A 26,633-nucleotide genomic window follows, 5' to 3' on the forward strand; every position below is an offset into this window, starting at 1 on the left:
CAACTCTGCCCATTGTACTCAGACATGCCTCCCAAGGGTTTATGGTAGGCTGTGATTCATCCCTGGAGGCTCCATCTATCATTGAATGATGAGAATAAAATAAAATTTTGCTGTTTTGGATTAATTGTGAGGGCCTGCCTGCCCTCTCAGTAAAAGATCCCATAGCCCTGTTCAAAGAAAAGCAGGGGACTTATCCCTGGTGTTCTGCCCAATATTCATCCCTCCATCAACATCACAAAAACAATTTATCTGGTTATTATCACATCACTGTTTGTGGGAGCTTGCCGTGAGCAAATTGACCACTGCATCACCTGCATTACAATAGTGACTTCACTTCAAAAATATCTAATTGGTAGGAAAGTACTTTAAGACATGAAAAAAGTTATATAAGTGCAAGTTACCTCCCTCCCTCCCTCCCTCCCCTCCTTCCTTCCTTCCTTCCTTCCCATTCTTTCTATCCTTTCCCCAAGAGTGTTGTCCCCTTAGCACAGGCCACGCACCAACTGCAAGCAAGAGCAAAGATGGATGGCCTGTATGAGGCCAAACCTCTGGTCCATCTCAGCCACTGGGGGAGTAGCCTTGAGCTTATTCGCCCTATAATGTCTGCTTACTTGGTTTCACGAAGGACAGGCAATTATGCAAACCATATTGTGTCACTTGTGACATTATAGTGAAAATGGTACATTCGTCCTCTGGATTTCTCCCTCCGTGTAACAGAAGGTGCGCCTCTTAAAGAAACTGCAGCTTGAAAATTATATATCATAATGAAAAGAGCTGCCAAGCATTTTGTGGTGACTCATTTTATTTCAATGAACTGATAAATAGTCATGATGAGACCGTCTAGTCAGCACCAATGGAGTAAATGCCAAAGACTTTATAGCTCAGCGCCAGATATATTGCACTTCGAAACAAAACCAAAAGTTGGTCTTCCCTATCTCCTTTATGGAATTTCTGCAGTATTTGTAGGGGCTTGGCTACAAGACAAAGGTTATTAAGGTTCTGATAGTGAGCATTTTGATCCATTATAACAGTTCAATTATGCTTAATAATATCTGTAGTAAAAGCTTCATCAGTGCAGCCAATAAATGTCGCACATATAGCTTCTCGCTTTGAAACACAAGTATCTGACAGGCCAATTTTTCAAGGGAACATTCATTTCCTAGATACTAAAGACCAGTTATTTCAACTATTTCACTAAACAATAACGCATGAATAAAGATTGCAATCATAAAGCATTAGTTCCTAATCATACCTAGTTATTAAATTATGTTCTGACACAGATGAATCTCAAGTTTTGCTGTGGTTTTCTGAATCGATATAATAGATTTGAAATCTACCCAGTTAGCGGAAATATATGCAGCAAATCCAGACCTGTTGTTCGAGCTTAAGGTATGGCTTATTCCATGCCAGTGTGGCCCCTTGCAGTCATAACTTTTACAATTTTAGGTGACGGACACATGCCTGTTATCACAGCTAGTCGGAGTCACAAGAGGCAGGAGGGGTAATGCCACGAACAGTGTAACTGAAAGGGCAAGGCTTATAAATCCAGTCATGTAGCACTACCAGAGGCCAAACAGCCCACTAAGCCTCTAATATGGAGACCAGGTAGTCTAAGTTCAATAGGATCCAAAAAAAGCACACCCACTATAGTGGGAAAGACCAGCAGATCATTGCAGGTCCCATGCCTCAAAGAGGAGGAAGGCCCTTTGAAAATGTAAATAAGGAGCCGAACACCTGTTTGAGGCCCCCACTCAAAGACTGATTTATCCTAAGGCAGGCAGCAGTAGGAAAATCAGATCTACAACAAACGTACCCAATCATTGCTACCACTGCCCAATGTGTTCACCAGCACTATCTCCCCACCTGGTCATCACTGCTACCTCCACACCCGATCACCACAAAACCTTTCCATCTGATCATCGCCACTGCCTCCCCATCTGATCATCGCTAATACCTTCCCACCTCTTAACCATTACTTCCCCACCCAATCAACATCGCCACCACCCTCTCTGCCTGGTCACCTCCACCCTCTGGTCAGGCCTACTCCCCAGTCTGGCTGCCCCCCTTCCCAGTTTCTCCTCTGCTTCCATTAGCTGAGAATCACCGTGACAACAACAGGTTCAGTCATGCTTCTCTTGCGAGCTGCTGGCAGACTTTTGGAAAGTGGGTTTATTTGCACTTTAGGTGAGATTGTAATGTGATGCTTCTCACAGTTGAATATCCATTGTCTAGTCTCACACATGAAAAGTGGGCATTTAGTGAGGTGGTGGATGAACACCCAGTGCAAGTCAAGTGGCTTGAGAAAAGGAAAGGAAATAATTGGGAGCAAAAAGAGAATTGAGCCCAGTCGAAGGTTTGTCGGCTCAGATATCTCACACAATGCGGCAAAATCCTGGCTTAAAATTGCTACTAGCTCAGATTTTAACAGAAATGTCCAAACCGTAAGTTCCATTGGAGATGACCCTGTCATTGATGTGACCAATTTTGCTTTTCCATACTTATATATAAATCCAAGTAGCAAACAGGTGAAATAAAACAACTGCTGAACATGTCCTTTGATTGGCAGGTTGACATTGAACAGCTTGACCCACGAGGTCGGACTTCATTGCACCTTGCGGTCACGCTTGGATACCTGGAGTGCACAAGAGTTTTGCTAAAGCATGGCGCTGATGTTAGTAAAGAGAATCGTAATGGATGGACAGGTACAGTAATCCCTTACTCACCATTGGTAGACTCAAATTTTCTATTGAAGTACTGTTGAATTTTACCATGTTTTAATTTAGGCTTTTGTGGAAACATTTCGCTGTCCATAGACTCCCACTGGTCTCCATGAATGGGCCTTGCCCCCTTGTGAGAGGACCTTAGACCTTTTCCATAATTTGCTCTTTCAGAATTGTGTGATTCATGTTTAACCTATTGCTGTCCCTGTATTGGATTAACTATAATCTCAAGCAACTATTCCACTCTCTTCAGCAACAGAAAATTGTTGAACCAGCATTTGTACAAATTGTTACAATTGTGTGGTTTATAGGATTATTATGTTTTAGGACCATATCTTTTGGTTTATAGCAGTGTTAAAATTTGGGACAGTATCTTTAAATTTCAGGTAAATGAAAGGGATCATGTGATGTGCTAAAGTCTGCCAGGCATGTAAACCTGGGTGGTTTAATTGCTGAAGATCAAATGGAAGACTCAGATTATTTTGTTGAGAGGGAGGTGCTAGTTATTTACGTTTGGGGATAATGGCAACTGTTTCTAAGTCCACAGTGAGAAGACCCTAAGTATCCTAAGATTCAGAAAAGAGTTATCAATATCAAGTTGCTGGAACTTGTCACTTTATCTCTAAGATGAAAGGCAGATGTGACTAGAGGTAACTGATTAGCCTTTCTACTTGGATACAAAGCTAATGTGTTTCTTGTTGCCATGAAGAAGGAGATGGAGGAAGCCATTTTGAGATCAGGTTTCCGGCTTCCCTATAAACCCAGAAAAATCACAAGCTGACGGCAGTTGCAGTTTTTTTAGTCTTGTGTAGCCTGTAAACTGCAGCCAACTGAGAGGAGAGCAAGGAAAAGATAGAATTTAGTCAGGCGTGCGTCTTAAGCAGAGAAAATGCTGACTCTATAGTTCATCGTGCAGAACATGGGTGGGAGTCTGCACGCAGTTTGAAAACCAAGTTCGTGAGAAGTTAAAACAAGGCTGGAGGATTTTCCTAGCTGGAGCTAGAGGAAGAATCACCAGGAAAACGTTCACTGTGGAAGATAGTATTGCAAAAGGAACAGAACAGAAGTAAACCCTTGGGAGCTGTGAATCACTGGTTTCAAGAAAATTAAATATCTACCTAAGATAGCAATAATGTAACAAAATTGGGGTTTTCAGTTGTAACTAAAATTACAAAGGAACACAGTCTGTTCACTAATTGAAAGTATACATTGCTTACAAAATAAAAATAGTGTTTAGTTCATAGTGTTCTTTTTGCATTTGTCTCAGTAAAACTTTTAAAATGTGAAATCTTGTGTGTCCTCCTTTCAGCTAATAACTGGAAGTTCAAATTGCTCTTTAAAAGTTATTAGTCTCTACAGAGATCATAAAGTCAAAGCAACTAAAATAATAATTCACAATTCAGGAGGAAGTGGAAACATGATCAAATGTAATCAAATAATGCAACATACAGATGTTAATGGCAGAAAAGATGAGCAAAGTGGATAGCTAGCTTTTTAAAAAAAAAACTTTTTGGAAAATGCCACAGTCTGATTTGTGAAATTCTGCCCATCTTTGATGATCTGTACCCCTTTGGCCTGTGTCAATTGACCTTCAATCATAATATGTGTAACCCAAGCGTCATATTATGGGGCTCCTGTCCCCAAATCTCAGAATGGGGAAGAACTGCAACAGGTTTCTGTTCTTATCCAGTTATTTTCCTTTATGTTCATCTTATTAGTCAAACTTGATGAGATTCAAATTCAAGGTAGAAAAATGATCCTTTCAGTAATCCTAATATATCCACATTGTTAACTCAAGAGAATTTTACTGATCCAAACAGCAGTACTGCTTTGTACTGAGAGGCAAGCCACCATAAAATCATCTATTTCTGTGCAGAAAGCTTTTGCTTAATATTCAAATGTCTAGACATAGTGGATAAACCATTCATTTATTTAACTGAGAGCAAAACAGATACCATTGTGGCTACCATCTGTTTATCAATTTAAAACAACAAACTAATCTTATCAAGGGGCGAAGGAGCTTGAATAATAAGCACTGTTTGACCTTTGACTAAAACTGCTAGAAGCAAATCCATGCATTTGTGACATACTGGGCTGAATCTTTATTTTACCGTGAAGCACTAAAATTGAAATTGGGCAGTGTGGTGACTACCAAAATCTCGGCCCAAAAACTGACCCACCAAAACTTTGCCTTCTAAGTGGCCCTAAGAAATCCTTATCATTTTGTCTCTATTCGCCCTTGGTGTCATGGTCACATCATATGCCCTTAATGCTCTTGGGAGATGGATGCTTTACTTTGAAAAAAAATAACATGAAATATGGACACTGCAGCTTCACAAAATGGACTGCAGAAAATCAGGTGATTTCTTTTGTGGGTTCGGTACAGACAGAGAGAGACAGGTCTGAACACATCTCTGGGAAGCTACTTAAATGCAAATGGCCCTCCTAGCTGCTGATTGATTACCCCTCATCATTTTTAATGGAAGAAGCTTATAACAACAATGGCTACTAGACCTGCCAGCCCCACGAAGATGGGATTTCAAATAAAGCCACTCAGTGAGAATGATCATAGCTGGAATGTTGGTGGGAAAACAAGTATTTCCCCATTGTGTGTCAATCACATCAACTTCAACCCCTTGTGTGGGTAATGTAATACATCAATACTGTCACCAGATGACAGAAACTGGCTGGAGGGGGAGCCAAAACCTTATTTATCCACAAGGACAACCAAGCAAGGCAGTTTGGGACCAGCGCCTAGGGGGAAAGATCTCATCCAGAGGAAGGAAAAAACCCTGCCTTGAAAAGAAATTCATCTCAGGCAGTGAAGATGGGCTAATTTATTTTGCCTGCAATATTGTATTTCTTCACTACAGAGGCTTGACCACAATTTTGACTGAGAAGCCAGAAACTTCCAACCTCCATTTGTCTTTAGGGAACCAAGAAAGAATCCTTCAAGCCTGTAACGTTTTCAACCACCATTTCAAGGACAGTGTAAAGAAGTAAACTGTTTCTGTTTTACCCTACTAGTAATCTAAGTGCATGTTACATCAGCAGAAATCATCTTTTCTTATGTGTGTAAATGTGTGTCTGAAGAGTGGGTATTTGTTGTGTTTACATTTTGGGTTTTGTGGAAATAAACATTTATTCTTTCCTTTGACCTAAACTTACAAGAAAGCTTTTCCTATCTGTTCTTTAAAGTCACAGCACTCAAAAGGGCTAAAACACTCTTTCATAAAAAAATACATCTTGCTGTGTTCAGTCAAGAGGTGAGAAAAAGTGCAAAATTATCTCACATTCAAAACATTGGGGTCCAAGTGTTGCTGGCAAGGCCAGCATTTATTGCTCATCCCTAATTGTTCTCGCATAGGTGGTGGTTACTTTGTCAACTAACACTTCAACACTGTTTTAAAAAAAGTAACTGATGCTCTACTTGGATGGGCCTCATAGTTCATCATGTTCTCAGTCTTATCTGAAAAACAAAGAGAGTAAGTAAACCAATTACATATTAACATATGAACTAGGAGCAGGCGCAGGCCACTCAGCCCTTCAAGCCTGCTCCACCATTCAATAAGATCATGGCTGATCTGATTGTAATTTCCCACCTACCCCCAGTAACCTTTCAGCCCCTTGTTAATCAAGAATCTATCTGGCTCTGCCTTAAGAATATTCAAAGACTCTGCTTTCACTGCCTTTTGAGAAAGTGAGTTGCAAAGACTCACGGCCATCTGAGAGAAAATATTTCTCCTCATCCCTGCCTTCAATGAGCAACGTCTTATTTTTAAACAGTGACCCCCCCCTAGTTCTAGATTCTCCCACAAGAGGAAACATCCTCTCCACATCCACACTGTCAAGACCTCTCAGGATTTTAAAGGTTTTGATCAAGTCACCTCTTACTTTTCTAAACTCCAGTAGATACAAACCTAGCCTATCCAACCTTTCCTCATAAAACAGCTTCACGTTCCTGGTATTAGTCTAGTAAGTTTCCTCTGAACTGCTTCTAACGCGTTTACATCTTTCCTTAAATAAGGAGACCAACACGGTACACTGTACTCCAGATGTGGACTCACCAGTGCCCTGTACAGTTGAAGCATAGCCTCCCTACTTTTGTATTCAAATCCCCTCACAATAAATCATAACATTCTATTAGCTTTCTTATTTACTTGCTCTACTGTATACTAGCCTTTTGTGATTCATGCACGAGGGCACCCAGATCCCAATTCTATAGTCATGCATTCTATAGACACCCAATTCTATTGTCTTGCAGAGTTCCCACAGGAACAGGGAATAATTAACAGAATGTACATGGCCCTGAAAGATCCAAGCAACAACCCTCTCAATTTCATTATCAGGAATGGATTTCATTGATAAAGCGAGTGTGTGATGCCCATCACCTTATGCTGCAACTGAATGCTTGCTCCCAGGAATCTGCCTGGATACTATTACCAAGTGGCAATCCACCATACCAGCCTAGACGACCTCAAACTCTGCCTCTCGGTAGTCAACTAGTGATCCAGTATATCTCCTGAAGTCATGGCTGATGACATTAGTATGCCTTCGACACACACAGGGAGAGGACTAATAGGATGAGGCCCTTGGGACCACAAGAGGTTTGTTGGAGGAGACCAATAGCATTATGAAATCTTGCTTTTGGTGCCTGGACAAATCTGGCAGTGCCTTGCAATGTAGCACAGGAAGCACATCCAGAATTATGTTAGCTTGCTGCATAATGTCCTTTCTAAAGCTGTAGGAGCTGATGATGTGTGTGTGTGTGTGAAAGAGAGAGAGAGAGAGAGAGAGAGTGATGAACTTCCATCCTAACATCAGGAGGAGATTGCGCAGGATGGAAACAAGGTATAAAATAGAACATAGCCAAAGGGAGGAGGCAGCAATGTTTTGGTCATTGCTTTCAATAAAAGGTTGAGAAGGCAAATCAAATTCCTTCCATTATGGCACTCTCATTTAACCCTACATCCCCAAAGGCCTGTGTACCTCACCTCAACATCAGAAATCCGACATTCTCACATTTCATGAACTCAGTCCATTGTGCTTCAGGTATTAAAGGGTGGATGCAGAGTCAGAAAGATCTGAGGGGTCCACAGGATTTTGCTGGTGTCAGGAGAAGTTGAGAAGGTTGTTAAAAGGCGTACAAAAACAAGCTATGCTAAGCCTTTATAAGACACATGGTTAGGCCCCAGTCGGAATATTGCAGCTAATTCTGAGCAACGCACTTTAGGAAGGTTGACAAGATGACAATGCCAACAAATATATTTATATAGCATTTTTAAAAATTTCTGTTTATTACGCTTTAACGACAATCATAATGAGTACAAGAAAAGCTTACAGGACAGCAATAATTTAATACACTTACACTTGGAAGAGAAAGAGAAAGGAAAGGGAGAGAGAAAGAGAAGTAGGAGAAAGAAAAAGAAAGAAACCCACCCCAGCCGCTCCCCCCAAAAATAAATAAGAAGAAAATCAACAACAATCATAGGTCAGATATCATACAAACCATCTAATTAGGGTTAGTTGTATGAAAGTAGAGAGCTGTAGTTCCTCAAAATAATCTAAGAAATGTTGCCAAGCTACATAAAATCCATCAGTGGAGCCTCTTATAGTGTACTTTATTGTCTCAAGTTTAAGATTCTGCATAAGATCACGTATCCAATTTATAAAAGAAGGCGGGCAGACTGTTTCCAATTTAATAGAATAATGCGTCGAGCAAATAATGTTGAAAAGGCGAGTGCGCTAGTCTGAATTTTTCTAAGAGGGAAGCCATTTGGTTCCACTCCAAAGAATGCTGTAATAGGGGAAGGTTCAATGTTGCTAGTAAAAATATGGGAGAATGTTCTAAAAGCTTTTGCCCAAAATAAAGCCAATTTAGGACACAACAAGTGCACATGAATTAGACTGGCTGGGGCAGTATGACATTTATCACAGCTTGGATCAAAATTTGAATAAATCTTAGATAATTTCACTTTGGATAGATGGAGACGATGTAAGATTTTAAATTGTAGCAACACATGCCTTGCACAAACAGATGGGAAATGTACATGAGAGAGAATAGACTTCCAGTTATCTTCTGATAAGTCTGAGTCAAAGGTGGATAGCAAAGAGCAGTGTAGTGAAAAAATTGGAGAATACAGTTTGGAAATAAACTCCCTAACAGAAAGATTTAGTTCTAACATAGTATCTATTGGTGATTTAAGGGGCAATAAGGGAAACTGAGCGATTTATTTTGCATGCAAAATCTCTGATTTGTAAGTAGCAAAAGTAGTGTGTGTGGATTGTAGTAGATTGTACTTCCAAGTTAGAGAGTCAAAAGAAGCAAAAATATTATCAATGTATAGAAGGTGGAAATAAATGGTTTGCATCAATAGGGCTGCATAAACAGAGATTGAACCCAAAGTGTGTTCTGAACTGGGTGGTCCAAATCTTAAGTGACTGTCCAATGAGAGGGCTTGAAGAAAAGTGACTGGTTGAGGAAGGAATGGAGGAGCACAACAGAGCGGGCAGAGATGTAAATTAACAGGAGGCTGCCTCCAATTGCACCCATGCTAAATTAGCCCAGTCCAACTGAAGACAAAAAGAAATATTATGGATATGTGCAGACCAAAAATAAAACTGAAAACTTGGAAGTTCCAAACCACCCAAATGATTGGGTCTTTGCAGAAAAACTTCATGAACTCTGGGTGTTTTCTAATTCTAAATAAAGGAAGAAATTAATTTGTCTGTTGCAACAAAAAAATCCTTAATGTGGATAAACAGTGCAATGCACTGAAATAAGTATAGAAATTTTGGCAAAATATTCATCTTTACAGAATTTATGGGACCAACTAAAGAAAGGGATAAGCTAGATCCTGCATTAAGTCCTGCTTCGTACATTCTAACAAAGGGTCAAAGTTGAGCTTAAAACGGTCTCCAAGGGATCGAGTAATTAAAATTCCTAGATATTTAAAACTGTTTACTGAGACATTGAAAGGGAGGGAAGAAAGGTGGTAATTCTTTGCATTAGAGTTAATAGGAAAAATTTCATTCCTTTGCGAACTAATTTTAAAACCTGAAATATGACCAAATCGCTCAAGAATAGAGAAAATATGTGGGAGAGATGAGGCCGGATCAGAGATGTAAAGAAGCAGGTCATCAGCATATAGGGAGAGTTTCTGCTCGACTCCACCCCGTATAACACCCTGTATATCTCCACAGATCTGCAGTGAAATTGCCAGGGATTCAATAGCAATAGCAAAAAGTAGCAGGGGAAGGGGACAGTCCTGCCTGGTACCTCGATGGAGGTCAAAGAGTTTGGAGTGGATATTATTTATATGTACTGAAGTAACCATTGAGGAATACAATAGTTTTATCTATTTTATAAAATAGTGTCCAAATCCAAATTTTTGAAGAGTGAAGAATAGTCAGTCCCATTCATTCTAACAAAAGCCTTTTCTGCATCCATAGTTATCAGAACCTCAGGGAGAGGAGTAGTTGAATGCACATAAATAATATTGAAAAGACATCTTAAATTAGAGAAGGATTGCCTGCCCTGTATAAAACCTGCCTGGTCGGGAGAGATAATAGGTGGAAGGACAGGTTCAAGACGGCGAGCCAAGGCTTTAGCTAGTATCTTGACACCCGCATTTAAAAGGGAAATAGGATGGTATGAACTGCAATGCAGAGGATCCTTATTCCTCTTTAAAAGAATAGACAAAGATGAGGATGGAGCATTTTAAAGAAAAACCATTCTGAAGACAGAGACAGTAATAATGGAGAAAGTTGTGATGGGAATTTTTTATAAAATTCTATTGGAAATCCATCCAGTCCTGGTGCCCTATTACTTTGCGTGGATTTAATTGCCTTTAGTATTTCATCTTGGGAAAGGAGTGCTTCTAACACATGCATAGAGTCAGACGTTAGAGATGGGATGTCAATGTTATCGAAAAAATGGTGAAATAAACCAGGACCTGAAAAGGAGTCTGAGATATAAAGAGTGGAATAGGCTCTAGTTGCAAGCAAATGAATTTATTTAACTCTGGCACTGCCAGAAGAAGATAGTGGACGACAAACAGGTTGATCATGGAAATCATATTGCTAAAATTAAGGGAGCATGATCAGAGATCACAAAACTATTGTTTGTGCAAGGTTGAATAAATGGGAGCAGCCTCTTGTCAAGAAAAAGTAGCCAAAACATGAGTGGTTGCGTGAACAGGAGAGAAAAAGGAGTAGTCTTGCTGATGGGTATATAAAATGCCATGAGTCTACCAATCCATGTGTATCCAGAAAAGAGCTGATGGCTGACACTGATTTTGATATTGGAACAGATTTTGGGGATGAGTGATCTAAATTTGGGTTAAGAACACAGTTAAATTCTCCTCCAAGAAGTAAATGATATGAGTCTAAATTAGGTATGGAAAATAAGAAGCTTGAAATGAAATGGTGATCATCCCAGGTGGGTGCATATGCATTAACTAGGCTCAAAGGACAGTTAAAAAGTCTGCCTTGCCCTATAACATAATGGCTATTAGGGTCAGCTATAACCTGAGAGTGAACAAAGGGAATGTCTTTATGGATTAGAATTGCCACACCTCTCACTTTGCTATGAAAATTAGAATGCAATATCTGCCCTGCTCAATCCTTCCGCATTGGAAAGTAGTCGGATGTACGAAAGTGAGTTTCCTGCAGGAAGGCAACGCCCACTTTTAAATTATGTAAATGAGAGAGAACTTCACTTCTTTTAACTGGGTGATTTAGACCTTTCGCATTCCAGGTGATAAAATGGATTGGACAACCACCCTGTGAGGCTTTAATATTAGTGGACATTATTATAATAAAAGCATATCTAAGCATATGGCCTCCATATGTTAACCATTGCAAATAAAAGATTAAATACTTTTGGACCAGCGCTCATCTACCTGCAGAATGGTAAAAACTGACCAAAAGGAAAGTATATATTTATATTTGAAAAGGAACAAGAAAAAGAGAAGAAAAGGGAGAAAAAATAGAAGAGGCGGAGAAGGAAAGAAAAGCTTATATCACCTCCCCAAACTACCCCTCACAGCTAGTCTACTATTCAAACCTATCTTACCAGTGTGTCTTGAAAAGACAGCCCACATTAAAGCAATATACAATCAAATATCCCAAACAAAAGCATTGTAAAGCTCAGCATATGCTAAACAAGGTACAGAATCTGTCCAGAAGCAGCAGTTTTGTAATACAGTACTCAACAAGAGAGGGAGAATATAGAGAGAGAGATTCAACTCTCAAAGAGTTCAACTGCACATGTGGTAAAAGGTAAAAAATAAACACCTATAGGATTTATGTAAAACTTCCCGCGATTAGTGCGGGGTTTGGACGTAAGATACAAAGATTGTTATAAGCAATACAACTTATCATGTAACAGAACCATCAGGCATAGTTACCTAATTAAGCATTGAGCACCATTTTGTCCTGAGTGAAGTTACGATATGACTTATTAAGAGAAGATCCAATTGTGTCCTTGATAAAGGCTGAAGTTCCTTGTGGCATGTTGGAAATCTAATTCACTCTGCTGAAAGTTACACACAGGCCAGCAGGGTGGAGAAGGTCATCCTTAAGCCTGGCTTCACAAGGTTGGACTTTAACAGATTTGTATTCTCCATGATGCCAGGCGAGCTCCACGCTGAGGTCAGGGTAGATGGATATCTTGCTTCCACAAAAGAACAGTTGACCGTTTTCTCTAGACAGATGTATAATTTGCTCTTTCACTCTATAGTGATGTATTCTTAGTTGTATCAGCCTTGGGGGTTTGTCATGCTGTGGCCACAACACCAAAGAACAATGGGCTCGATCCACTGCCGGCGGTGAATCGAAACTCTCCTTGACGAAAACCTGCAAAAGAAGTGCTTCAGTAAAAATTGTAGGGTTTCCCTGTTCCGCACCCTCTGGCAATGAGAGAATCCTTAAATTTTTGTCTTCTGCTGCGATTCTCCAGGTCACCTACTTCGCCAATAATTTAGTGCTTTGGCCTTCCAGGTGGGTGCAGAGGGGTTCCCGAGCTGCAATTCTGTCACTCGAGTCAGTAGCTGATTGTTCCACGTCCCCCAGCCTATGATTGAAGGAGGTGACAGAGGCTTGTAGAACAGCAACTGAGTTCCAAACAGAGTCCAGAAAACACAGCAAGAATAGTGCTTTGTAAGTCAGTAAGTGAGCTGACAGAATTAAATTCGGCATAGGAAACCACCATGTTGTTACCAGTTGTAATATCAGACACGGCAGCTGGTAAAGCACCAGGCCCAGTTTCATTCAGATTGCGTTTGTCTCTGGGTTTAGACATTTCAAACGTATGTTGAGCATCAGAGTAAACCCCAAAACACTGACAGTCAAAAAGCTGAAACTTTTAACCCAACATCAGGAATTTTTATAGGGATAAATTACAGAAATCGTGGGAGTGGTCTTCAGCCACGCCTTGCTCCATTCCCGTCAAGTGACCTCCCTCCATATAGTGTCGTTAACATGATAAAATGTCCCAAGGTGTTACATGGGAGCATTATGTTTGAGACTGAGCCACATAAGGAGAATTCGATCACCAAAAACTAGGACAAAGAGTTTTTAAGGAGTGTTTTAAAGGAGGAAAGTGAGTTGGATAGGTGGAGATGTATAGGGAAAGAACTCCAGGGATTGGGGCATAGGCAACTGATTACATGGCCACCAATGGTGAAGCAATTAAAATCAGGGATGCACAAGAAGCCAGAATTAGAGGAACGCAAATATCTTGAAGGGTTGTGAGGCTGGAGGAGATTACAGCGATAGGGAGTGGTGAGGGATTTGAAAACAAGGATGAGAATTTTAAAATCTAGATATTGCATGACTGGGAGCCAATGTAGGACAGCGAGAAGAGGGTTGAAAGGGAAACAGAAGTTGCTGCGAGGTAAGATACGGGCACAAGAATTTTGGATGACCACAAGTTTACAGAGGACAGAATGTGGGAGACCAGGCAAGATAGGTCCTGGGGGACATCAGAGGTAACAGTGCAGGAGCAGTGAGCCATTGCAAGTAACTCCCTGGCTATGATTAGATAGATAAGGATGGAACCAGGTGAGAGGTGTCTCACCCAGTTGGACAACAGTGGAGAGGGGTTGGAGGAGGATGGTGTGGTCAACAGTGTCAAGGGCAGGTCGAGAAGGATGAGGAGGAACTATTTACCTTTGTCACAGTTACACAGGATGTAATTTGTGACATTGATTGTTTCACTATGGAGGGATAGAATAATAATTGGAGGGATTTAAACATAGACTTCCGAGAAAGATAGAAATGGATTTGAGAGATGACTGCATGTTCGAGGACTTTGGAGAGGAAAGGGAGGTTGAAGATGGGATGATAGTTTGCATGGATGTGGAATCAGGGGTTGGTTTTTGAGGAAAGAGATGATGATGACAGATTTAAAAAGAGAGAAGGACAACACCTGAAGAGAGAAAAGTCATTTGGTGCAGACGCCAAGGGAGGAAAGCAGTGAAGATATCTCGGTGATAATCTTTTGAGAAGGCACGGTGCAGAATGATGATTTTGAAAGAGAGGTGAGAGGGATGGAACGAGGTGAGATGCTCAAAGGAAGAGAAACTGTCAGAGGAGTAGCAGGTCAGGTCAAGTTGTGATTTGGAGATAAATGCCAAAAGAGCACTGCAACAGTTTTGATGGGGCAAGTGGTGGGAGATATCATCTTCTTGGATCTTAGAGAAGCTGCAGAGGAAATTTATTAGAATGGGATCAAGATGAAAGACTTCAGTTATGTGGGGATATAGAGAAAAGGGAATAGTTCTCTTTAGCTCAATGAAGGGGTGATTTGATGGGTTATGTGAAGTGGAGATTTGATAGAGATATTCAAAATCTTAAAGGTTTTTGATAAAGTAAATAAAGAGAAGCTGTTTCCAATGGCATAAGGGCTGGTGTCATATTATTATAATGATATAATACCTTGGGCTTATTTAGTGCACAAGACACATGGCACCAATCACTCATACAGGATTGGGTAAACACATTGTGAGTTCATTTATTAAGACTAGGCACATGAGAACAGATATACACAGGTATAAAGCTTAAAGATATCAGTGCTGTGTGTGTGCTCTCTGCTCAAATCAAAAGTGAAACTAAGACTGGATCACATGGCACATTTCCCTTCTAGTGATGTCATGCTGCTATCCCTTAAAGGCATATTACAACAATTGGTAAGAGGACACAGGTTTAAGGTAATTGATAAACGAACCAGAGATGAAATGAAGAAAAAAATGTTTAGCCAGTGAATTGTTCAGAACTGGAATGCATTGCCTGAAAGAATGGTGAACACAGATTCAATAATAGCTTTTGAAATGGAATTGGATAAAAACAAAAGCTTATATTTTGTAGTGCCTTTGTTTTAATAAAATGTGCCAAGACACTTCGCAGGAGCATTATTAAACAAAATTTGACATTGAACCAAATAGAGAGATATTACTGCAGATGACCCAAGGCTTGGTCAAAGAGGCAGGTTTTAAGGAGCATCTTAAAGGAGGAGTCTGAGGTTGAGAGGTGGAGAAGTTTAGACAGAGAATTCCTGGGCTTTGGGCCTTGGTAGCTGAAGGCACGGTCACCAATGATAGAGTGATTAAAATCATGGATGCTCCAGAGGCCAGAATTAGAGGACTGCAGATATCTCGGACTCGAGGAGATTACACATATGGGGCACAATCTTGTGGTTGGTGTGAGGGTAGGGGAGCCCACACGCAGTGCTTAAAATGTCGCGCGCTGGCGTTGCGCGAGCATCCTGACATCAGCGCGCGGCATCGTGATATTTCGGTTGGCGGGCGCACAATGCAGCAGGATGCGCGCCCGCCATTAATTAAAGGCCTCGTTAAGGCCCTTATCTTGCCAATCGTGGACGATTTTGAGGGGCCCGTGCGAACTTCGGCTCGGCGCACAGGCCCAATGGACAGGCGGGTAGGTGATTTTTTTTTTACAAACCTCATCCAGTGGCGGGATGAGGTTTGATAGCAGTTTTAAAAACGTTTAATAAAGTTTTTGTTCATTTCATTAACATGCCCCATCTCGTGTGACATTTTTACATAAGGGGGACATGTTAATGAATTTTTTATTGTTCTATTTTTTATATTTGCCAGCCTTTCAGCGATCTCCCTGAAGCTGCACTTAGCCTCAGGGCGATGTGCGCTCTTTCGTGCCTGCTGGATGGGCCTTAATTGGCCCGTCTACTTAAAATGGGGGCGGGGTCCCTTTCGGCGGTGGCAATTGGCTGCCTGCTTGCCTACCGCCGAGTTGGTTGGGCCCGCCCGCCCATCAAGGGCAAAATTCTGCCCATAGGGTGGGTCAAGGCCTTGGAGGAATTTGAAAGCAAGGATGGGAATGTAAAAATTGAGCAGTTACTGAACTGGGAGCCCATGTAAATCAGCAAGCACAGGGGTGATAGGTGAATTGTGAGTTTGGACACGGGTGTGAGTTTGGACATGGGCAGCAGAGTTTTGGATGAATTCAAATTTAAGGAGGGTAGAATATGGGAGACCAGCCAGGAGTGTTTTGGAAAAATCATGTATCGATGTTACAAAGGCATGGATGAGGATTTCAGCAGCAAGTGACCTGAGGCTGGAGCAATAGGCAATCATGGTGATTGTCAGGAAACTATAGTATTTTTCCTAATATTATTGTGTGATATTTTAAAGCAGGCTTACACATGTGTCTGGGTGTATGGTTCTATGCCTGGGGCTAATTTAATTAAAATAGCGATGATTAGATTGCAAAGTTTAAATTACCAAAGGAATAAGGCATAAAACAAGCATTTGAAATGGAGATGACTAAAGCTAGAGTGAGGTCAGCAGTTAGGTGTGAATGAAATTTGCATTTTTAGATAAGTGGAGAAGCGTTTGATTTTCAAAGGGACGTGGAGAATGTTTACAACTTACAAGATAAATAAGGCAAGGTTATTACCTTAATTTTTCCCAAAAGTGCTGGCCATAATGAGAACATAAAAGATATTTATGTTCTGGGAAAAGTAACTTCTAAAGACAAGTTGAAACCATGGGAATTACATATCAAAAAGGGAGAAATATATTTAAAGAAGGATGGAATGCTGTGTGAGGGGTGGCTATGTGAGATATTGAAAGGTGTGTGAAACAGACTTGGGGAAAAGCCACCCTGCAGAAGTTTGCTGTTCCAGTGACCAAAGTTGTGTTAAAAGCCTTTGGAAGTCCATTGTCCAACGGGTGCTTATGGTAAAATTGCTGGATGACAATAAATTTGGAAACTATTTGGACTGTTGCCTTAAAGTGGGTAGTCGGGAGGCTGTTTAGGTAGAAATTCTGGGAACGTGTTATAACTGTGTAACTGTAATCTTGTGTGTGTTTAAGTTTTTTCTTCTTTTGTTAATAAATGTTTTAATTTAATCTTTAAAATCTCTAAAGGTGGTAGTGGTGGACTCATTACTTCTGACTTCAGTGCACAAGCCTTCTCGTAATAAATACAAATAGCAAAATCGTTGTGAAAGCTTGGCCAAGTTTCCCTTGTGGATTTGGTCAGCCTGGCAAATACCACCTGCCATATCATAACAGATGGCAGTTGGAAGCTCATCGTGGGGACAAATGTGACACCAGTGTTGTGTACAGTCTAGTTCAGCCTCAGATGGTTGCTAGAGAGAGGGATGGACTCAGTGGTTAGGGACTGAAGTGTGTGCTGGAGGCTGCACCTTGAACTACTTGAAAAGGAAACCAAAATTGCTGAGCTCTGGGGAAAGATTAAGGGAGCTGGACTAGTTGGATAACAATTTAAAGACTGTGCCCAGGCAACAATGAGTCAAATGCCTCCCTTGCGTGCTGCATCACTCTACAATTCTATTTCCAGAAAAAATGAACTCTAAAGCTTGCTCACAGTATTATTATGAAGATCCATCTTATATTTCTATTACTATTGAAGTATAATGCAAAATGGAATACCGGACAAAGACCCTTCCACATCGCCTGAGGCTGCCAGCACTCTTGGACACTCTTGAATTTCTTTAAATCATGCCTCTTGCTATGGATGAACTTTGCAGCAGCAAAAATTATTTGGAAGCTTTGAGGTTTCACCCATTTATTCAGCTGCACTCACAGATGTCTCACACGTCAGTCTGCATCTTGTACCTACAATCAAGAGGAAACAGATGCATATTTGAAAGGATTTTAGATGGAATCTGTTTAATCTTATCCCTCCAATACACAAGGGTAAGCTTTATGCAGCCGAATTCGGGCCTCACACGCAGTTGGCAAGGGGTGCCAAATCACAACGTGGGAATGTCGCAAATTTAACCACATAGAGTTTGCAGGATTGTAGGAAAGGTGTAGAGGATAAAGTCATTTAGCCAACTTTCGTTCACATCTCAAGAGAAAACTGAGTCTGTAATCATTGCATTTACTCCTCACCTCTGCCCTGAAGTCCGTGTACTGCTCAGTCTTTGCTTGAAGAGGAACTCCCTGCTATCGGACCTACATTAGGCCTTTGGCAGTTTGAATCTTTGACCTGCTGTCATGACAATGCTCTGAATTTGCCTTTTTAAACATGCTTTACCATCTTAAACAAAAACAGAATTACCTGGAAAAACTCAGCAGGTCTGGCAGCATCAGCGGAGAAGAAAAGAGTTGACGTTTTGAGTCCTCATAACCCTTCAACAGAACTGAGTGAATATTAGGTGAGGGGTGAAATATAAGCTGGTTTAAGGTGGGGGGGTGTGGGGAGAGAGAAGTGCGGGGGGGTGGTTGTAGGGACAAGCAAGCAGTGATAGGAGCAGATAATTAAAAGATGTCAAATAGACAGAAGAACAAAGAGGTGTTGAAGGTGGTGATATTATCTAAACAAATGTGCTAATTAAGAAGGGATGGCAGGACACACAAGGTACAGCTCTAGTGGGAGTGGGGCAGAAAGACTAACAGGGCATAAAAGGTATAGATTTAAAAATAATAGAAATAAGTGGGAAGAGAAAAATCTATATAAATTATTGGAAAAAACAAAAGGAAGGGGGAAGAAACAGAAAGGGGGTGGGGATGGAGGAGGGAGTTCAAGACCTAAAGTTGTTGAATTCAATATTCAGTCTGGAAGGCTGTAAAGTGCTAGTCGGAAGATGAGGTGTTGTTCCTCCAGTTTGCGTTGGGCTTCACTGGAACAATGCAGCAAGCCAAGGACAGACATGTGGGCAAGAGAGCAGGGTGGAGTGTTAAAATAGCAAGCGACAGGGAGGTTTGGGTCAGTCTTGTGGACAGACCGCAGGTGTTCTGCAAAGCGGTTGCCCAGTTTACGTTTGGTCTCCCCAGTGTAGAGGAGACCGCATTGGGAGCAATGAATGCGTTAGACTAATTTAGGGGAAATGCAAGTGAAATGCTGCTTCACTTGAAAGGAGTGTTTGGGCCCTTGGACGGTGAGGAGAGAGGAAGTGAAGGGGCAGGTGTTGCATCTTTTGTGTGGGCATGAGGAGGTTCCATAGGTGGGGGTTGAGGAGTAGGGGGTGATGGAGGAGTGGACCAGGGTGTCCCGGAGGGAACAATCTGTATGGAATGCTGCCGGGGGGGGGGTGAAGGGACGATGGTGGCATCATGCTGGAGTTGGCGGAAATGGCGGAGGATGATCCTTTGAATGCGGAGGCTGGTGGGGTGATAAGTGAGGATAAGGAGGACCCTATCATGTTTCTGGGAGGGAGGAGAAGGCATGAGGGCGGATGCGCGGGAGATGGGCCGGACATGGTTGAGGGCCCTGTCAACGACCGTGGGTGGAAACCCTTGGTTAAGGAAGAAGGAAGACATGTCAGAGGAACTGTTTTTGAAGCTAGCATCATCAGAACAGATGTGACGGAGGCAAAGGAACTGAGAGAATGGGATGGAGTCCTTACAGGAAGCAGGTTGTGAGGAGCTGTAGTCGAGGTAGCTGTGGGAGTCGGTAGGCTTGTAATGGATATTAGTGGACAGTCTATCACCAGAAATTGAGACAGAGAGGTCAAGGAAAGGAAGGGAAGTGTCAGAGATGGACCATGTGAAAATGATGGAGGGGTGGAGATTGGAAGCAAAATTAATAAATATTTCCAGGTCCCTTTACCATCTTACTTGCCTCCACCAGGTCTTTTTTTTAGACATTTTCTTTTGAGGTACAAGTTTTTCCTGTTTTTTCTGTAACTGATACGTGGGGTCATTAATCTGAATAGAGGTTGATTCCTTTACTAACAGCTCTAGACTAATAGACATCTACAGCACAGAAGGAGGGCATTCAGTCCATTGTGTCTGCTTGGGTCAACAAAGATCTGACTGCACTAATCCCATTTTCCAGCGCTTAGCCCATAGCCCTGGAGGCAACAGTAACGCAAGTGAATATCTAAATACTTCTTAAATGTTATGAGGGTTTCTGACTCAATCACCCTTTCAGGCAGTGAGTTCTAGGTTCCCACAACATGCTGGGTGAAAAAATTTCTCCTCAACTCCTCTCTTAGCCTTCTACCTCTTACCTTAAATCTATGGCCCATGGTTATTGACTCCTCTACTAATGGAAAAAGTGCTTTCCTATCTACCCTATCTATGCCCTTCGTAATCTTATACGCCTCTATCAGGTTCCATCTCAACTTTTGTTGCTCCAAGAAAAACAACCCCAGCCTATCCAATCTTTCCTCATAGCTCAGACCTTCCAGCCCAGGCAGCATCCTGGTGAATCTCCTATGCACCTTCTCCAGTGCAATCATATCCTTCCTGTAACATGGTGACCAGAACTGCATACAGTACTCCCCTGTGGCCTAACCAGCGTTTTATACAGTTCCAGCATTACCTCCCTGCTCTTGTATTCTACGCCTCGGGTAATAAAGGCAAGTATCCCATATGCCATCTTAACCACATTATCCACCTGCCCTGCTACCTTCAGGGATCTATGGATATGCACAACAATGTCCCTATGATCTACAGTACTTTCCAGGGTCCTACCATTTTTAGTGTAATCCCATGTCTTGTTAGCTCTCCCCAAGTGTATTATCTCACACTTTTCTGGGTTGAATTCCATTTGCCACTGCTCTGCCCACCTGACCAGTCCTTTGATATCCTCCTGCAGTTTACGGCTACCCTCCTCACTATTTACCACTCCAGCAATTTTCATGTCATCTGCGAGCTTCTTTATCATACCCCCTATATTTAAGTCCAAATAATTTATGTACACCACAAACAGCAAGGGCCACCCCCCAGCACCGAGCCCTGCAGAACCCCACTGGAAATAGGCTTCCTGTCACAGAAACATCTCTTTACCATCACACTCTGCTTCCTGCCTCTCAGCCAATTCTGGACTACTTCATAAACATTGCTACAAACCTGTTACAGCTCAGGGCAATAATACTGTTGTGGACAAAACGGAAACAGGATTTTATCCAGATCTCAATGTATTCAGTAATTTAAGGTAAATTGAGAATTTAGTGCTGTCAAATAAAATACAGCATTGTGAGCACCTGTAAGAATATGGTGAGGTTTATTTGGCAGTGCAAATTTTATAAATTACAGTACAAATAATTGGGTCATTAGAAAGAATAAGTTGTAAATTTCTAACAAGTAAAGCAAGTTAAGAGCACTGGAGATTAATATAAAGTATTTTTTTTTACCAATTTCTATTATTTTTAAATTCTCTTTTACCAATAGTTAATTGATGTATTTCAGTGTGGTCTTGAGTGGAAGATTCTAATTTGAATGTAAAACAATATCATTAAATCATCACTAAATACTCTGCACCATTACAGGACCATTCTGATTCTGCTGCATATTGTAATGAAAACATTTTTTATATGAGTAAATAAAACCCATGTCTAATTGTTCAGCAATGAGCTAGAGAGAGACAGAGCTGCCAATAATGACCACCTTTGGGACTCATCTTATTTTAAGACTGAATCGCTTTTATGTCGTATGGATAGTGAGCACAACGTTAAGTACTTATACTCAACCACACTGCTATAACCATGGCAAAGGATGTTAGTGTGTGTAGGTGGATCGAGTGAAGCTGTTTCACTTCTGCTGCTAGCCACCCAGTGGAGCAACCCATAGGTGTAATTATGATTGTTTTGTGCATTTACAGAAACACACGCTACATATGCATGGCACGACTGTGTGGGGATCCAATTATTTAACTTTCAGTTTTTCCTCCAATTTGTATTGAAAAGGCTATTTCTGGGGTAGTGCTACTACAGCTGCTGCCATGACCCTATCGGTTAGTCACCATGCAAGAGCCGAAACATGAGCTGTTAATAAGCTTTTTGGCAGTGAACGGCGTCACAGACAAGTTGTTTCTTGATGTCCATACACGAACACTCTCCCGCAGAGGTCACTGAAGAGCAATCAGCCAGGCTGATTTTCACTTCTCCTGAGCTCAAAGGTGCTGTAGCTAATTGTAGCTACTGTATCAGGGGAAATCAGTTAAGTCAGCACAGGGAGGGAATTAAACCAGGGGACCTTTGATATGCATGACCCCAAGACTATGACGCTAAACCCACGTTGTGACCGCTCTGAATGAGACTACCAGTTCATCTCCATGAAGGGACAGTTCAATTTGGGTGCTGAATGCTTGTGCCTTCTAGAAAATGACTCTGACTGGCTAAAATCCCAAAATTGGAATACAATGCTGTGTTTATGTTTGATACGCATCAGGGTGGCCGCACTCCTCATGAGATGGGTACATGAATTGAAGAATCAGGTTAGTACAGTACATGAGTAATTTGAAACAGGCATTTGGTAAGTGAAGTTTGCTTGGGAAGAAAGGCAGCTTTGGATTTATGGTTTCCAAAGCTCTCCAACTCAGGAGCTTTACCTCAGGTCATAACCAGATCTGCTGTGGACTCATCGATAGAGACTGATTGCTAACATTAGTCAACTACTCCATTATTGTTGTAGCAAGTGGGGAGATGGTGATGTAATAGTGAAATCACTGGGCCTGTAACCCAGAGGCCCAGGCAATGCTCTGGAAACATGCCTTCAAATCCCACCATGGCGGATGGTGGAGTTTAAATTCAATCAATAAATCTGGAATATAGAGTTAGTCTTAGACATGACAGCTATCATTGATGGTTGTAAAAACCCATCAGGTTCACTAATGCCCTTTAGAGAAAGAAACCTGCCATCCTTACCTGGTCTGGCCTACATGTAACTCTGGACCCACAGCAATTTGGTTGGCTCTTAACTGCCCTTTGAAATGACTTGGCAGGCCATTCAGTTGAAGGGCAATTAGGGATGGCAGTAAATGCTGGCCTTGCCAGAGATGCCCACATCCATGGAAGGAAAAAAAGTAGCCACCAAGATGGTAGAAGGCAAGCTGGATGGTCCTTGGCCTTTTCTTACCAAGCAATTCCTGCGATCCTATAACTCTATCTTCAACTTGCACTTCTGTCCAGCAAGGTTCTGCTAAAGACTTCACTAAATCTGCCCTGATATTGCTTTCCTGTGAAATATAGGGTTGAATTTTTGCTCTGAGGGTGGGAAACAGGTGTTGGGTCTGTTTCCAGATTCCAGCCCTCCCCTGGGGGTGGCAGGGGGTGGGGGGGGGGTGTCGGGGAGAGGTGGTGAGTGGGTAGTGGGGAACACTTGTTCCTTGAAATTTTGACTGAGATGCCCCCTTGACTGGCATGGAACCAGGTTCACTGTCCAATTAATGATGGGCAATGGGCTCTCGAAATAGAGGGCCTTCTGGCTTGAGAAGATCAGCAGGCTGGAAAAAAAGCTAAGTAACTGAGAGGGCACTTTGTCATGCCCAGTAAAGACATCATATTCCTAACTTTCGAGTTACAGATTTTATTCAATGTGAACTTATTGAAATTGACTTTAAATGTGGACAATGCGCTGCAAAGACGGTTTCCAAAGTTCAGGTCAACTTTTGTGGTTTCTAGATTGACAAGGATTAACTCATGTCCAAAAATGCTTCTAGAAAGTCATTAAAATGTAAATGTCCATAGGTGGAAGACCCTCCTTTGAAAAGATGTTTAAAATGTGTGACCACTTGTGAATTTATACCTCCTATGCACTGTCTGGGTACTTTCTGATACTCAAATTCAGTGGTTCCCCCATACTCAGTGTCTGCAAGCTTGAAACATAACAAAGAGAAGTGCGAAGAAACCAGTTCATCACAAGCAGGTGTGAACTGCTGCCATTCATCACCCAGTGTGTAGCAATGGCTTCATTTGTGTGGACCATAGAAGTAGCAATCAAATAGTCACAAGATCTAAACTGACTTCGGATAACAAACTTTGTTCCTCCAAGAATCAACCAGTCAGTCTGGAAACCAACAGGACAAGAGGGACCATACCTTCAGGAAGAAGAACAGAACCCTGTCTAAACAACCAGTCAGTGCAGACAGTGAGAGGGGGCAAATTTGTCCACAACTGCAAGGATTCATCTCTGCAGAAACTTGGCTACAAGTTCATCTGGAAACCCAGAGATTTCCAACTTCCATTTATCTCCAAAGAACCACGAGAGAGAACCCATCCAGGCCTGGAATGTATGCATCTTAAAGGACTATTTTGAACATGTGATTTGTTTCTTGTTATTCTGTTAACAGCCTAAATGCATGCCCCGTCTCTAGAATGCACCTGTACCTGCATACGCATGTCTGTGTGCTTGAGGGAGTGTATGCTTTTATTGCATTTACCTTTCGGGATATTGTGTGAATAAATGTTTATTTTTTCTTCTGATTTAAACTTACCCGAAAGCCCGTCTTGTGTCTGTTATTAAAAGTCACGATACTCAAAAGATTTAAAACACTCCGTCTAAAATACATATCTTGTTGCGGACAACCAACGGGTGAGGAGAAAGGGGAAAAGTTATCATACCATCTCCCGCCCGTCTCTCACACCTTCAACATGGAGGCATTCTCCTTCACCAATCGCAATAAAAAGAGGCCAAAGTCCTTGAATTGTTTTACAATTTGTTTTAAGAGTTGTCAGTGCTGAAACCATAACAAATTTGGCCGCCATTGCTGCATGTGCGCGGAAGGGGAAGTTGGTTGACACCCACCTATAGATTAGCATGTCCTGTAATAGTATTGCTGGTCAGCTCTGATTTAGCCCAATCCACTGAATTCAAGGCATTTGGCTACTCAGAATACTTTGCCCAACAAATTGAACATTTTTTTTTTAACACATCCCCTCCTTAAATCAATATTTAATTACAATTCTTTGTTAACTGAATGTCAAAGTTCCTCCTCTCCCAAAATACGTCAAAACTACTGTTTGATCCACCATAGACTAGCATGAGCCGGTTTTGGATACATTCAAGGACAAGGGTTGAAGGACCTATTCCCCTAACACACACGCGTGATTTCGGAATGCTGTAAAATCTATGCTCCATTTTAGCTTGTCGCCAATGTTACGTTGTACTGAAATAAAAACAGAAAGTGCTGGAAAAGCTCAGCAAGCCTGGCAGCCTCTTGGAAGCAAAGAAGATTCGTATTGGACTCGAAACGTTAACTCTGTTTCTCTCTCCACAGAGGCTGCCAGACCTGCTGAGTTTTTCCAGCATTTTCTGTTTTTATTTCAGATTTCCAGCATGCGCAATATTTTGCTTTTATTACATTAATAATATAATTTAATGATAGTCTTTAACGATAAAGACTACAGGCTCCTTGTTCAAGATTTTCACTGTTTTCTCCTGCTCCCTAGCTCCTCTCCTGGAAGTGTTGACTCCTTACTGAGTTAGTTTCATCGGCATTTATTGCCCTCTACTACCATACCCTTGTGATCATGATCCATGTGTTAGCTTTTACAGTGAGTGTCAGGAGGCTATCTAACCATGGGGGCATTACTGCTGAGCATGATCCCTTCATTATCCAACTTCCATCAGGGGTCTCTTCCCTTCTTTGTTCCTAATCCACTGACATTGAGTTTAACTATAGTAACTCTTCCACTGGCCCATCTAGATAAGGTAACTCAATACAGACTGATGTTTGAACCTGGCATCAATACCTTGAAAACCTGGAATCAGTTACTGAGGATAAATTCACTGAATCATTGAGGAAGTTGTTAAACTTTTAATCTTATTGAATTCAGGTTGCTTAGAGGATTTTAAAATGCAATTAATGAAGCGTGTACAGTATTAAATATGAAAATTGAACTTCTTTCTTCAGAGTCCTTGAAAGATTGGAGATGCCAGATTTTATTTCTTTATGTCACATTTTTTGCCAAATTATATTTTGGTGTAAGCAAATCTAATTATATAGCCCATTATAAGAAAAATATCAAATAGCTGGGAATATGGTGTAAGTTTAGAACATATGGACTAGGTTTGGATTGTTTCATCTCAGGGTAGTGCCCTCAGCCCAACCATCTTCAGCTGCTTCATCAATGATCATCCTTCCATCATAAGGTCAGAAGTGGGATGTTTGCTGATGATCGCACAATGTTCAACACCATTTGCGACTCCTCAGATACTGAAGCAGTTCATGTACGAATGCAGCAAGACCTGGATAATATCCAGGCTTGGACTGACAATTGGCAAATAACATTCGTCCCACACAAGTGCCAGGCAATGACCATCTCCAACAAGCGAGAAACCAACCTTCGCCCCATGACATTCAATAGCATTACCATCACTGAATCCCCCACTATCAAGAGCCTGGGGGTTACCATGGACCCGAAACTGAACTGGACAAGCTATGTAAATACTGTGGCTACAAGAGCAGGTCAGAAGCTAGGAATTCTGTGGTGAATGACTCACTTTCTGACTCCCCAAAGCCTGCCCACCATCCACAAGGCACAAGTCAGGAGTATGATGGAATAATCTCCACTTGCCTAGATGAGTGCAGCTCCTACAACATTCAAGAAGCTTGACATCATCCAGGACAATGCAGCCCACTTAATTGGCACCCCATTCACAAATATTCACTCCCTCCACTGCCAATGCAGCAGTGTATGCCACCTATAAGACACACTGCAGGAACTCAACA

At 41.5% G+C, this 26,633-nt stretch overlaps 1 protein-coding gene across 3 annotated transcripts in view; it reads left to right on the top strand.

Moving 5' to 3' along the window:
* Positions 1 to 26,633, top strand: part of ankrd13b (ankyrin repeat domain 13B) — a 344,010-nt gene that overhangs the window by 217,259 nt on the left and 100,118 nt on the right. For 2 of the 3 annotated variants that reach the window (XM_041198330.1, XM_041198331.1), the window contains exon 2: positions 2,567 to 2,702. In XM_041198330.1, coding sequence (XP_041054264.1) covers positions 2,567 to 2,702 — 136 coding nt within the window. Of the gene's footprint in view, positions 1 to 2,566; positions 2,703 to 26,633 lie in introns of those variants that run through there. The other variant, XM_041198332.1, reaches the window with a different exon arrangement.

Source organism: Carcharodon carcharias, chromosome 10 (genome assembly GCF_017639515.1).
Source record: "Carcharodon carcharias isolate sCarCar2 chromosome 10, sCarCar2.pri, whole genome shotgun sequence".
NCBI lineage: Eukaryota > Metazoa > Chordata > Chondrichthyes > Lamniformes > Lamnidae > Carcharodon > Carcharodon carcharias.